The sequence below is a fragment of the Cyprinodon variegatus genome, unplaced genomic scaffold (genome assembly GCF_000732505.1).
Source record: "Cyprinodon variegatus isolate N-32 unplaced genomic scaffold, C_variegatus-1.0 Scaffold773, whole genome shotgun sequence".
Taxonomy (NCBI): Eukaryota; Metazoa; Chordata; class Actinopteri; order Cyprinodontiformes; family Cyprinodontidae; genus Cyprinodon; species Cyprinodon variegatus.
The window spans coordinates 54,771-65,004 of record NW_015151226.1 but is presented as its reverse complement, the minus strand read 5'-3'; the positions used below and the strand labels follow the sequence as shown (position 1 = coordinate 65,004).

The 10,234-nt window shown below is 39.5% G+C and overlaps 2 protein-coding genes across 7 annotated transcripts in view; both read right to left on the bottom strand.

Annotated features, from left to right (window-relative positions):
* Nucleotides 1–1,150: 1,150 nt before the first annotated feature.
* LOC107098384 (methyl-CpG-binding domain protein 3-like) lies at nucleotides 1,151–9,315 on the bottom strand. Of its 6 annotated transcripts, none has more exons than XM_015396038.1 (8): nucleotides 6,953–7,284; nucleotides 6,630–6,698; nucleotides 6,083–6,242; nucleotides 5,177–5,314; nucleotides 4,925–5,015; nucleotides 4,665–4,842; nucleotides 4,284–4,436; nucleotides 1,151–1,954 (listed from the first exon to the last, which is right to left on the bottom strand). In XM_015396038.1, the coding sequence occupies exons 1-7, from the start codon at nucleotides 7,060–7,062 to the stop codon at nucleotides 4,289–4,291; spliced, it is 894 nt and encodes a 297-aa protein (XP_015251524.1). In that variant the 5' UTR covers nucleotides 7,063–7,284; the 3' UTR covers nucleotides 1,151–1,954; nucleotides 4,284–4,288. The 6 variants fall into 6 exon arrangements, with proteins under 6 accessions (XP_015251524.1, XP_015251525.1, XP_015251527.1 ...); XM_015396039.1 differs by having other exon boundaries at nucleotides 6,630–6,695; XM_015396041.1 differs by lacking the exon at nucleotides 6,953–7,284 and adding an exon at nucleotides 9,213–9,282 and having other exon boundaries at nucleotides 1,152–1,954.
* Nucleotides 9,316–9,528: 213 nt separating this feature from the next.
* Nucleotides 9,529–10,234, bottom strand: part of LOC107098386 (cytochrome b-c1 complex subunit 10-like) — a 3,828-nt gene continuing 3,122 nt past the window's right edge. Inside the window, exon 3 of the mRNA XM_015396044.1 lies at nucleotides 9,529–9,722. The gene's annotated coding sequence lies outside the window, so the exon portion shown is untranslated. The remainder of the gene's footprint in view (nucleotides 9,723–10,234) is intronic.

Sequence of the window (10,234 nt, the reverse complement as noted above, 5' to 3'; positions counted from 1 at the left end):
TGTAGAGCCGAGCACAGCTTCATCGTTTACAGGTCCTTGCTGTAATTTTTTATACCAATTTAACTGTTTTTAATCCTTATGGAAGCAAACGTCTTTAATTTTGCTCTAATATTAACCTAGTTTTCTAAATATTTGTATTTAGCTGTTACTCTGATTGCCGCTGATGCAAGCAGGGCAAGTAATTGTCTTCAAAAGTCTCTAACTAGTGGTAACCAAAGTCCACCTGTGTGTCATTTAGGAGTGAAGGCCTCAGGGCTGGGTAATGAACATGGCCATGGCAGCATCAGGCTGCGGGGAGACATTTCTTAACTAGATGCAAAAACAAAAATCTGAGAGACTGAAAAGCCCATTTGTGGTTTTAGCACACAGGTATCAAACTTCAGTCTTCTAAGTCAGTGTTTTTCAACCCTGGTCCTCAAGGCAACCTGCCCTGCATGTTTTAGATGTTTCCCAGCTTTCACACACCTGTTATCAATTGATAGCAGATTATCAGGCTTTGAACTGCAATCATCTGAATCAGGTGTGCTGAAGCTCGGAAACATTCAAAACATGGAGAGCAGTTTGCCTTGAGGACCAGGGTTGAAAAACACTGTTCTAAGGAAAGTATCCTGGAACTTAAAAAGGTTCTCTGCTTTAACCAAGCAGAGAGAACATGACTGCACATTAGGGATGTAATTCAGCAATTTGATTCAGGTGTGTAGGACTAGGAACTAATCTAAAGTTGTACAACACCAGCCCCTCTATGAATTGAGTTGGACACACCCAGGAATTTAACATGGGATGCCCAGCCCCATTTTTATGGAGCTATTATCCTAGATGCACCTATTCTCCAATCAAAATGGTCTGATCTGTCCCCCAGCCTTTGGTGTTAAGAGATGCATCCATAACATACAGGAATTAGCCCACAAGGAACTAGTTTAGTACCTCTGGTTTATACTAAAGTATATTATCTGTTCCAACAGTGGTTCCCAAACTTGCTGCTTAAGTTGATTTAAAAAAAAAAAAATGCCTGCCTCACTTGTTTATATGAGGACAAAGAACTACTTTGTTACAATTCTACATTTGCAAAGCACTGTATATAAAAGAAAAATGTACAGCTTTATTTAGATACAGATTCAGATTTTTATTATGAAACACAAATTCATGTCTGCTGTCAGCCTGCTCAGGTTGGTGATTCATGATTTCAGCTGCATGTATTGAACCAGGATGAAAACTCCTAGGAAAACATTAAAAAAAGAAAACAAAAAACAGCTCATCTGCTGTCAACAGTTTTGTGCGTGAATTTTTAAAAGGAGGCAAGATGTGTTGCAACACAGACGAAAAAAAAAAAAAAAAAGTGTAAAAAGTACCCAGATTATAGTGATGAGAAATTTAAAAAAATAATAGCTAAAGCATTTTACTCTCTGAAAGCCAAGGAGAAACACACCCACACACTGAGCATGACACCAGAATTGGAAAATAAAACTAAAGACATCAACTAAGAGGGTTCACTTAGTTTAGATTTCCACAAACGGATGCATTACAGTACAAAAACATTCGCCTCTAAAAGGTGCCCTAAACAAAAGGGGGCAAACACACCCGGCCGTCTGCTGACCTTAAACTCTTGGACTTGACATGATTGTCGCAAAAACAAAAACACATTCATCTGAACCTTTTTAGCAAAAATACATTTAACACTAAACACTACTTTTGACACATTTTAAGGAAATTTATTGAATATATATTTAAGTCATTCATAGTTGTCTGTTTACTAATTAAAAATCATCTGAGCTCATAAATAAAGTCATGGAGTCCCGTTTAAATGACGATACAAATGGATGGCAGAAGGGCTGCTGAGGCTGTTCTGGAGTGAGTGGACGTCCAAACTGGACATTGAGGGACAGATCTTCAGGGCCGCACTGGATTGGTAATCCTACGGTTAACGTTCCCGTGTACATCCGGCTTCCCCGGTGACCTACAAGAGAAACACATCAGCAACAAGTCATTTAAGCTGAAGTTCTTTGAAACGCGGGACCAAAGGTCAGAGGTGAGCAGTAGGTACGTGCAAAATGTGCTGAAAAATGTGATGCATTTGTATTCTGCTCTACGGAGACAAAACTTCATGGAGCAACCTTTCTTTAAAGTATAGCTGCTCGTCTTTCCTGAACATAAAAATAAGGTTTGGTGGGTTTTTTTTTTTTACATTTCTTCTTTGCAAATAAATTATGAAGCCAGAGTGACTCATAGTAGAAAGGCCTAGTCAAAGTCCAGAAATTCAACTTTTATATTTACAAATATGTATAACTGTGCATTGATTCAAACCATTTCACTGTAGCTCTGGCTCAATGTTTTCCTCTTGCATTGAAAATAATGTTTCTAGTGGCCTAAAACTCAAATCCTTGAGGGTCGATGTCCTGTAAGCTTTAAATGTCTCTCTTCATCATACTTGAATGAAATGGCTGAACTGCCTTACTAGCATGCAGTTAAGTTGTGCTGATGAGCCAACGCTCGTCAGATGTGTTGAAACAGAGACCCAGCTAAAAGTTGCAGGACAGCAGGCATTAAGGACAGAAGATTGAGACTACTGGTTTAAGCACAACTTTAGAGAAGCCTCAGAAAAGAAGTTTAATATTTGAAGAAATCCACCTGATTACTAAAGCAGGTGGAGGTGAAACAAGACCGGTTGTGGTGGCAATAACCACAAAAATCAAACCTAATTTAAGGAGGCTTTATAAAGTTTTCTAATGATAGTGCCACCTGTGGCCACTCTTCTGCTTGTAATTCAAGTTTTTTTTGTTTTTTCACCTAACATGGAGCTGCCATTGCTATACGAGTTGAGCTGGATGCCGGTCGCTTCCAATTATCTAAAGAAAATGTATCTTGGATATAACGCTTTAATCGTTTCCTAGATCAGGCTCATTTAAGGTTGACTTCACATCCTCAGACAGAGTGGGAACTTCTGACCCTAAGTACATTCAGGCAAAATAGGCTATAGGTTATAAATGCATCAATGCTGTCTGCTCATCAAACAAGAGTCGTAATATTATGAATAAAAAAGCCTCCTGCTGCGTCTCCATCTCTCAGGAGTTAAGTCACGTAAAGCACGTTGCAAACCCGCGTGTGAGTCAAAAGCCATAAACCAGCACCATGTTGCAAAACCACAAGTTTGCGCTTCTTTTTGGATAAAAATAAATCAATCTTGTTTATCATTTATATAACCTGTTTGTAAGCTATATGACCTCGAAAATATTTGCTTGAATACAAGATAAAAACAATAGAATGAAATTAGCACTAAAGACACTTTTCTATGGTCCGTACGATATCACTTAGCCTTACCTACATTAACTGAAAATGTTAAATCTCCCCAGTGATATTTGATTTTATGATCTGATCCTTACAGTTTTTAAATCAAAACCTAAAGGACTGTTTATATTCCCTTTATACGGCAGCGGTATATCCCCAAAAGCCGTGCCGGACTCGGAGAGCTTCACCGTTAAGTCCCAGTGCGGTCACCCACCACTATCTGCTGCTCGTACAAAGAACTGAATATTTTAGTACGATCATAAGCCTGATGAACTGACTGCACAGATGTTTTGAGGTGAACTTTCTTGATTAAAAACCTGTCCAAACCACTTTTTCAAACTAAAAAAAAATAAAGTCTGGAGCATTGAGCATCCAGACGGTCAAAGAGTCAAACAGTCCTGAGTAATGTTTGAGCCAGCATCCAAGGTTCTTTTTTAGGATGCCCAAAACACATTTGGTCTGAACGCTGCAGGAGTTAAAGCTGCATCCACAGGGAATGCAAAAGGAGTGAGTGATATTTGTCTTATCCCTGCGTAGCGGTGCGTTCAGGAGCGACTAATCGGTCAGCAAGGATGCATCTGGAGCACATATTTAGTGATCAGAGAGAAGCTCCCAAGTTTAGTCGCCCCATCGGTGAGCTGATAGATGACTCCTCTAGTTGATGATGCGGTGCGGGGGGAATTTCACCGCCGTCTCAACATGGAAGATTGTGTTTGGTTTAAACACAACAGCGTTTCTTACAGGATAGCATCCCCACAGCATTATACTGTGTTATATGATGGGGATGGAGCTGAAGGGCAGGGCATTTGTACTTACGCTGACATTTAATCACATACCTGTAATATCATTAGGCAATTGGGGGGCTGTACTAATGTTCATTTAGAAATAAAGAAGGGTTTAGAATGCACGTGCAAAACAAAAAAAAAAAACATGCATCATTTTGTTGTAATGGGAAATCTACATCCTCCCTGGAGCTTCTTGAACAACCTCATCAGACCAACCTGTGCTATACTGTCTCCATGTCTTCGTTGCTGTTGCCCTCCTCCTTCAGCGGCTCTCCTTCACTGTTGGCCTCCTCGACGTGAGCCAGCATGTCAGCCATGAGCGCCTCCTCCAGCCTCTTCCTGACACTGTAAACTAGCTCCTCCTGTTTCCTACACACACAAAGGTGCAACAGGAAGTCATTGGAAGGTGGTAGTTAGGGGGAACGAGGTTAGAATAACATAACTGAAATCAGACATATCAAACAGAAGCCGTATAAAAAATAAAGCAATGCAGCATTGCTCCCCATTTTTTAGCTGCAATACTACAATTTCTACAATATTGACAGTTTAAAGAGGAAATAAACAGCCTGGATGATTATTTCAGTAACAAGTTCCTACCGAATGTCCTCGTCTGTGACAATAAAGGCCTTGCACAGTGGCTGGGAAGTGTTCAGCCACACGCCGGGGTTCTTCTCCACCGCTGCAGACAGCTGCCCCGTGATCGGAGCTGCGCTGGTGTGGAGGGCGCTCGCTATGGCTGACAGGAGCGTTTTGTCCGTACAGCCTGGACCGACACCTAGGAAAGCAGCAGGAACATTTGAAATCTTTCAACCTCCCTCAGAAAAGTAAAAGCAGTAGTTAATGTTCGAGGATCTGACCTTGCAGGCCTTTGGGCAGCTCCATTGTTTTTACCAGCTCCTCTGCAATGTCATAGGCATTAAGACCACTGAGTTTCTTCTCCCAAAAAAGCTGTCGATGTGAAAAATAATACGTTGCTCCAAGTTGAAGGGGTAAATTCACAGCACACAAGAATTCAAAGTAAACACCTAATACTTGACATTAGGGTTTCTGAAACCAGTCTTTCTGGTTTGAGACACGGCTTTCATGATGATCACCGGGGGGCTTTTTACCTGTCTGGGCTGATCAACGGCTTTCTGAGGATCTGTCTTCACTTTGTTGTTGGGATGGTTGGTAACCTTTGTGACAGGCTGCTTGAAAATGGAGGCGGTCTGTCTTACCGGCAGCGACGTGTTTAAGTCAGGTTTGCCCTGAAAAGACAAGAAAACACATGAAGAAACAGAGACTAGAAACACGGTGCCAGGCTGATTTGGACTCTTCAGATAATGCAACAGTACCTCAAGGAAAGAAATCAAAGAACCGATAGATTTAGCTGCACGGATGCCCTATTTGCAGCTCAATAAGAAGGGGTGAAACTTGAGAGCACACGGTAGCTCTGAATGCAACCACGCACTTAAAAGAAAATGCACCATTTAGAGATGCAGCAAATCTAATTAGCATAGAAAACAGGTCACTTTTTGGGTGAGAGTTCAGGAGGAATATGACATTATGGTTGCATCAGTGTGCCATCAGCGTGCTTATATTATGCCTGCAAAGAGTCCAGATCAGTGGATCTGATCATAGGAGACTCCTGTAAGGATGCTGTATGATTACCAGATTAAAACTGCCCGCTTAAAATCCCATCAGCAGTTTAAAATTTGAAGAACTTTAAAACACCGCCTGCAATTTCATCCTAACCTTCACCTAATGGGTTTTGCTGATGTTTCTACTAAAAAGGCAAAGAAGGATGACTTGGAGGGATACGACTTATAAAGAGAAGCCCTATTAAAACTTTAACACTAAGTTCCAACAGATTCAAACACATTTCTGTCTGGATATTGCTTAATCTCAGCTTTATTAATCTATCCTGTAACCAGTTTTCAAGTATGTTTGGGATCCAGCAACTCTTAACCCTTCCCAGTTAAGAGGAATCGGTTCTGGACGTGCTGCAGGATCTGGTCACGCCGCTCTCCTCTCACCTTGTTCTGGTTGTTGTTGTCGTACCGCAGCCTCTGACGGTTCTTGTTCAGCTTGCTCATCAGCATCTTCCCAGTGCGGAAATCAAATGAGCTGAGGTCCATCTGGTTACCAAGGTAACGGGCCAGCTGGGGCTTGCTCCTAAACTTCTTCCCAGATGGACTGATGAGAAACAACACATTAGAAGAAACAGAAAGATCCTCAAAGGGACTCATTTTCAAACCATCATGCAACAAAATATTTGTACACATCTAAATGAGCAATGGGGCTAAAATCACAGAAATGAATGCATAAAATGGAACACTGCAGGGTTTTAGTACACTAATCAGAAATGATTATGAGGAACAATTAATCAAGATGTTATAAGCAGCACCAGATATGGATGATCAGCTTAAAGACGCCTGATGTTTACAATGGGAACACAGCAGCTGCTGGTGTGTGTAGCCTGATCAGTGGACAACAAAGGGTGGATTCGTGCTAGTATCTCATGCAAATGCATCTGAACATGACAGAACTGTCAACAGCAGTAGGATTGTACAGTCAGCCTACCACAAACTATACAACCGACCCGCCTCCCCCCTGTCTGGCCTCTGTTCCTCATCTTGCTCTTCTCCTCTGCTAAATGAGAACAAACCTTCACTTCAATGGGACACAGAGAATGTTATGAACATGTTGACCGTTAGGCCCAGTTAGGCCTGGAGGCTAAAGGTGGCCAGCTTACCCTGCTACAAAAACAGACCCCCTCCCTCCCCTTTTTCTTTAAAAACTTATTTTTTTATCTTATTTTTGTTCTAAACCAGACACACTGATCATCCGAAATCTCGGTGTGTGGTGCAGCCGTGGTGTGTTTTCGGTTATCAGTAGTTTAGTACCTAAAATAATAGACATCGCTTTTTCCAGCTGACAAACCCGACTTTCTGGTCACTTCTTCCATTTTCCAGCCTTTGGGGAGAGCAGTGCAATCCCACCTTTTCTTCTCCATTTCCCCCGCGGCTAGTCGGTGAATCCGCTAAAAGTTACAGTAAACGCCTAGGTTGGGTTATGAAAATATAAAACAAAACAAAAAAAACTGTCGCTCTAATCTATAACGCTGGCCTGGAGCCTTTCACGCTTTTGTTTCGACCATTTTAAAGCGCGTGCCCCTGGTAATGGGATCCTTCCCGGCTAAAAGCAAATCAGCTCTTTGTGGCCGCGCAGATCGCTCCGCTGCAGATCTCTGCCCCATCACTACCTGCGTGTCACGACCGCAGCTACATCCGCAAAGAAAAAAAAACGGAGCTCGACGTAAATTTGGCGTTTCGGATTTCAAAATAAAAGCTTAAGCACAAACAAACAAAAAAATCAAGGTGGGGGCGTTTTATTAGCACGTAGATGGTATAGAGAGTTGTTTAATAAATTCAAATAAGTCGACAGAACAGTTCATTTTAAACCTCACATAAACATAAGCGTCAATATTAAGTGATGATTACCACACTCTAATAGATTTATTCAAGGAATAGATGTAATTTTGTTTTTTTAAATAACTGCAATTTTGGCACTATTTCATATACATGTTTTGCAGTAACAAAATATTTTTCTCTGGGGGTTAAAGTTAAGCTTAATATTTTATGGACTCATTTTTAGCAGACATAAATCAATATTCAAACTCAACATTTACCTCAATTTGTTGTAGAAAAAGTGTTAATTAGCTACAGGAAAAAGTATACCTCTAATACTTTTGCAATGGAAAAATACATATTTAAACAGATTGAGAAAACATAAGAGCAACCAACACCTCTGAAGGATTCTCACTTTTATTACTGCAGAGAAATAAATTAGAAAATAAGCTAGAAGAAAAAAATAACTTTATTTTGAAGTACCTAGTAGGGAAAAAATAATCTAAGGGTGCAATAACTTTAAATGCAATTAAATTCAATTGTTTATTTATATAGCGCCAATTCACAACACGTCATCTCAAGGCACTTTACAGTTCACCAGATCATCCAGTCAAATTGATTCAAAGTTTTCTACCTAAGGAAAACCAGTTGATTGTATCGACTCATTAACTCGAATGCAATCACTAAGCATGCTTGTAGCGACAGTGGAGAGGAAAAACTCACTTTTAACAGGAAGTTTGTGTTTTGTTAGCAACTCATGTTCTTATTCATTTTTTTTTATGGCAGAAGGGTTTTCAAACGAATTCTATCTTGCAGACATGTACTCCCTTGAGTCATTTAAGTCCATTAAAAACCTATTTTTGATGTCAAAGAATAATATTCAGAATTATTAGATTTTATTTATTGGTAGTAGGTGGATTTATTTAGCGTTTGCACCGCTTTCATGATTATGTTCACTCTTCTTAAAAAAGCAGCCTAGTATTAACATGGCATCTACATTTTCATTTTGACACATTCATCTTGAATCAACAGCTTTTAGTGTTTATTTTTTAAATATTTCTTTATTTACTTACCTCTCCAAGTGTGCTTGCCTAACTGCCAGAATGACATTTAGCTTTTATGTTGAAAGGCGCCGGAAGCTGTTTTCTTTTTTGTTCTGAGCATTTGCAGATATAACATCAACATTAACGTATGGAGACCGTAAATATGCCAATAAAACACAGAGCGATCCTGACAGCCTTCATTATCAAGGCTGTTGGGGAAAAAACGCAGCATATTGTTAATTTAAACGATAAAAGAAAGTCTGGTTTGGCGATAGAGACCGTTGTCCTTCAGATTCGGAGCCGGCTTTTTTTCATTTCAATGAACAAAGTAGATCCTATGAAATAAACGCGGCTGATGTTTAATAGATGTCACATTTTCTTCTCCAAAATCCTGCTTGCGCTTTTTCAAACCGAATCAGAAATAGTAGCATTCATTCCATAAGATTATTACGCGTGGACATTTAACAGCATTTTAACGCATTAGTGCATCGCTGTAATTAACAGACAGAATTAACATCTTGCTGGATTTTTAAAAACAGAACGGCACATTCGCGAAACAACACACTAATGTTGGAGACCACTGCGTTTGGCAAATCGAGGATAATCGTACTTCCCAGGGTTACATTAAAGCAGCAAACAATAATTTTACAGTAAAAAAAATAAATAATTAACTCCTTTTGTCGATTTAGTCGCTGTTTAACATGTTTACTTACTCGTTTTTATCCATCTTGAGGACAATATCTCGCTTTCAACCTCTTGCTGTGTCAAATCCCTTCTCCCCTCTCCTCTTTCAGACTCCCCTCCCCCCTCCGATGTTAAAAATGAAAGACATTATCCACGCAAATCTCGCAGTGTAAAATGAGCACAATGTTTGGTCCTCCAGCAGGAACACACAAGCTTTTATTCTTTCATTCTTCTTACATTTTAAACTGTTTAAAGGTGCAGCTTTAGTTCCCTCACTAGTTTTTAGGGTCTGTAAACAACTAATCAGTGTGTATATATAAGCCTTTTGCAAAAAAGAAAAAAAAAAAAACATAGTTTGAATCAAAACAAGTTTAATGGCTCATCATTTACAAAATTTCTTGGACATATGAGGATAAGTTAATGATTTATTCACACCTTACAACACTGGATCAAAATGTGCATTTTTAGAGTGCATTCTGTAGCCTGCAGAGACAGGGCATCCTACTTGAGCTGAAAGGAATCCAACCGGAGCTCTGGTCCTGTAAATGGATACATGGCTCATTCAATAAAATGCATAAAGCACCGAACTCCTTACTAATTCTGGAAACATGCTTATAAAGCAGAAAAGCTCTGACATTGCTATCTTCACATGTGGATTTAAGGATAGCTGTAGCAAAAGCTACAAAAAGCTTATAAATTCAACCTATAATAAAATACTCCGCAACTCCTATTACAATACACCAAAAGAAATACTTAGATAAAATGCATCTAATATATAGTTGATTCACATAATGTATCAGTGTTAATTTATAACACATCTCTAGGTGCTGTTACACAAAAAGTCAAAACCAACCATACATAATTCTGTGACATACTTTACATTGTTTTAAATATAATTTCAATCAATAAGACTAAACCAATTACAAATCAAACTGCACATAAATAAGATGATAACACAGAAGGTACAAATTCATTAAAGCTACAGTGTGTAATTTTTAGCGACATCTAACGTCCAGACTGCAGACTGCAGCAACATGAACATCTCCCCCCC

Bases quoted from the DNA above. Each gene is read 5' to 3' on its own strand.
- LOC107098384 (XM_015396038.1), bottom strand. From the start codon at position 7,062: ATGGAGAAGAAAAGGTGGGATTGCACTGCTCTCCCCAAAGGCTGGAAA. The intron at 5,016-5,176 runs GTAAAAAGCCCC...TCACATCGACAG, and splicing joins CCGTTGATCAGCCCAGACAG to CTTTTTTGGGAGAAGAAACT. The intron at 4,437-4,664 runs GTAGGAACTTGT...TTGTGTGTGTAG, and splicing joins GTCACAGACGAGGACATTCG to GAAACAGGAGGAGCTAGTTT.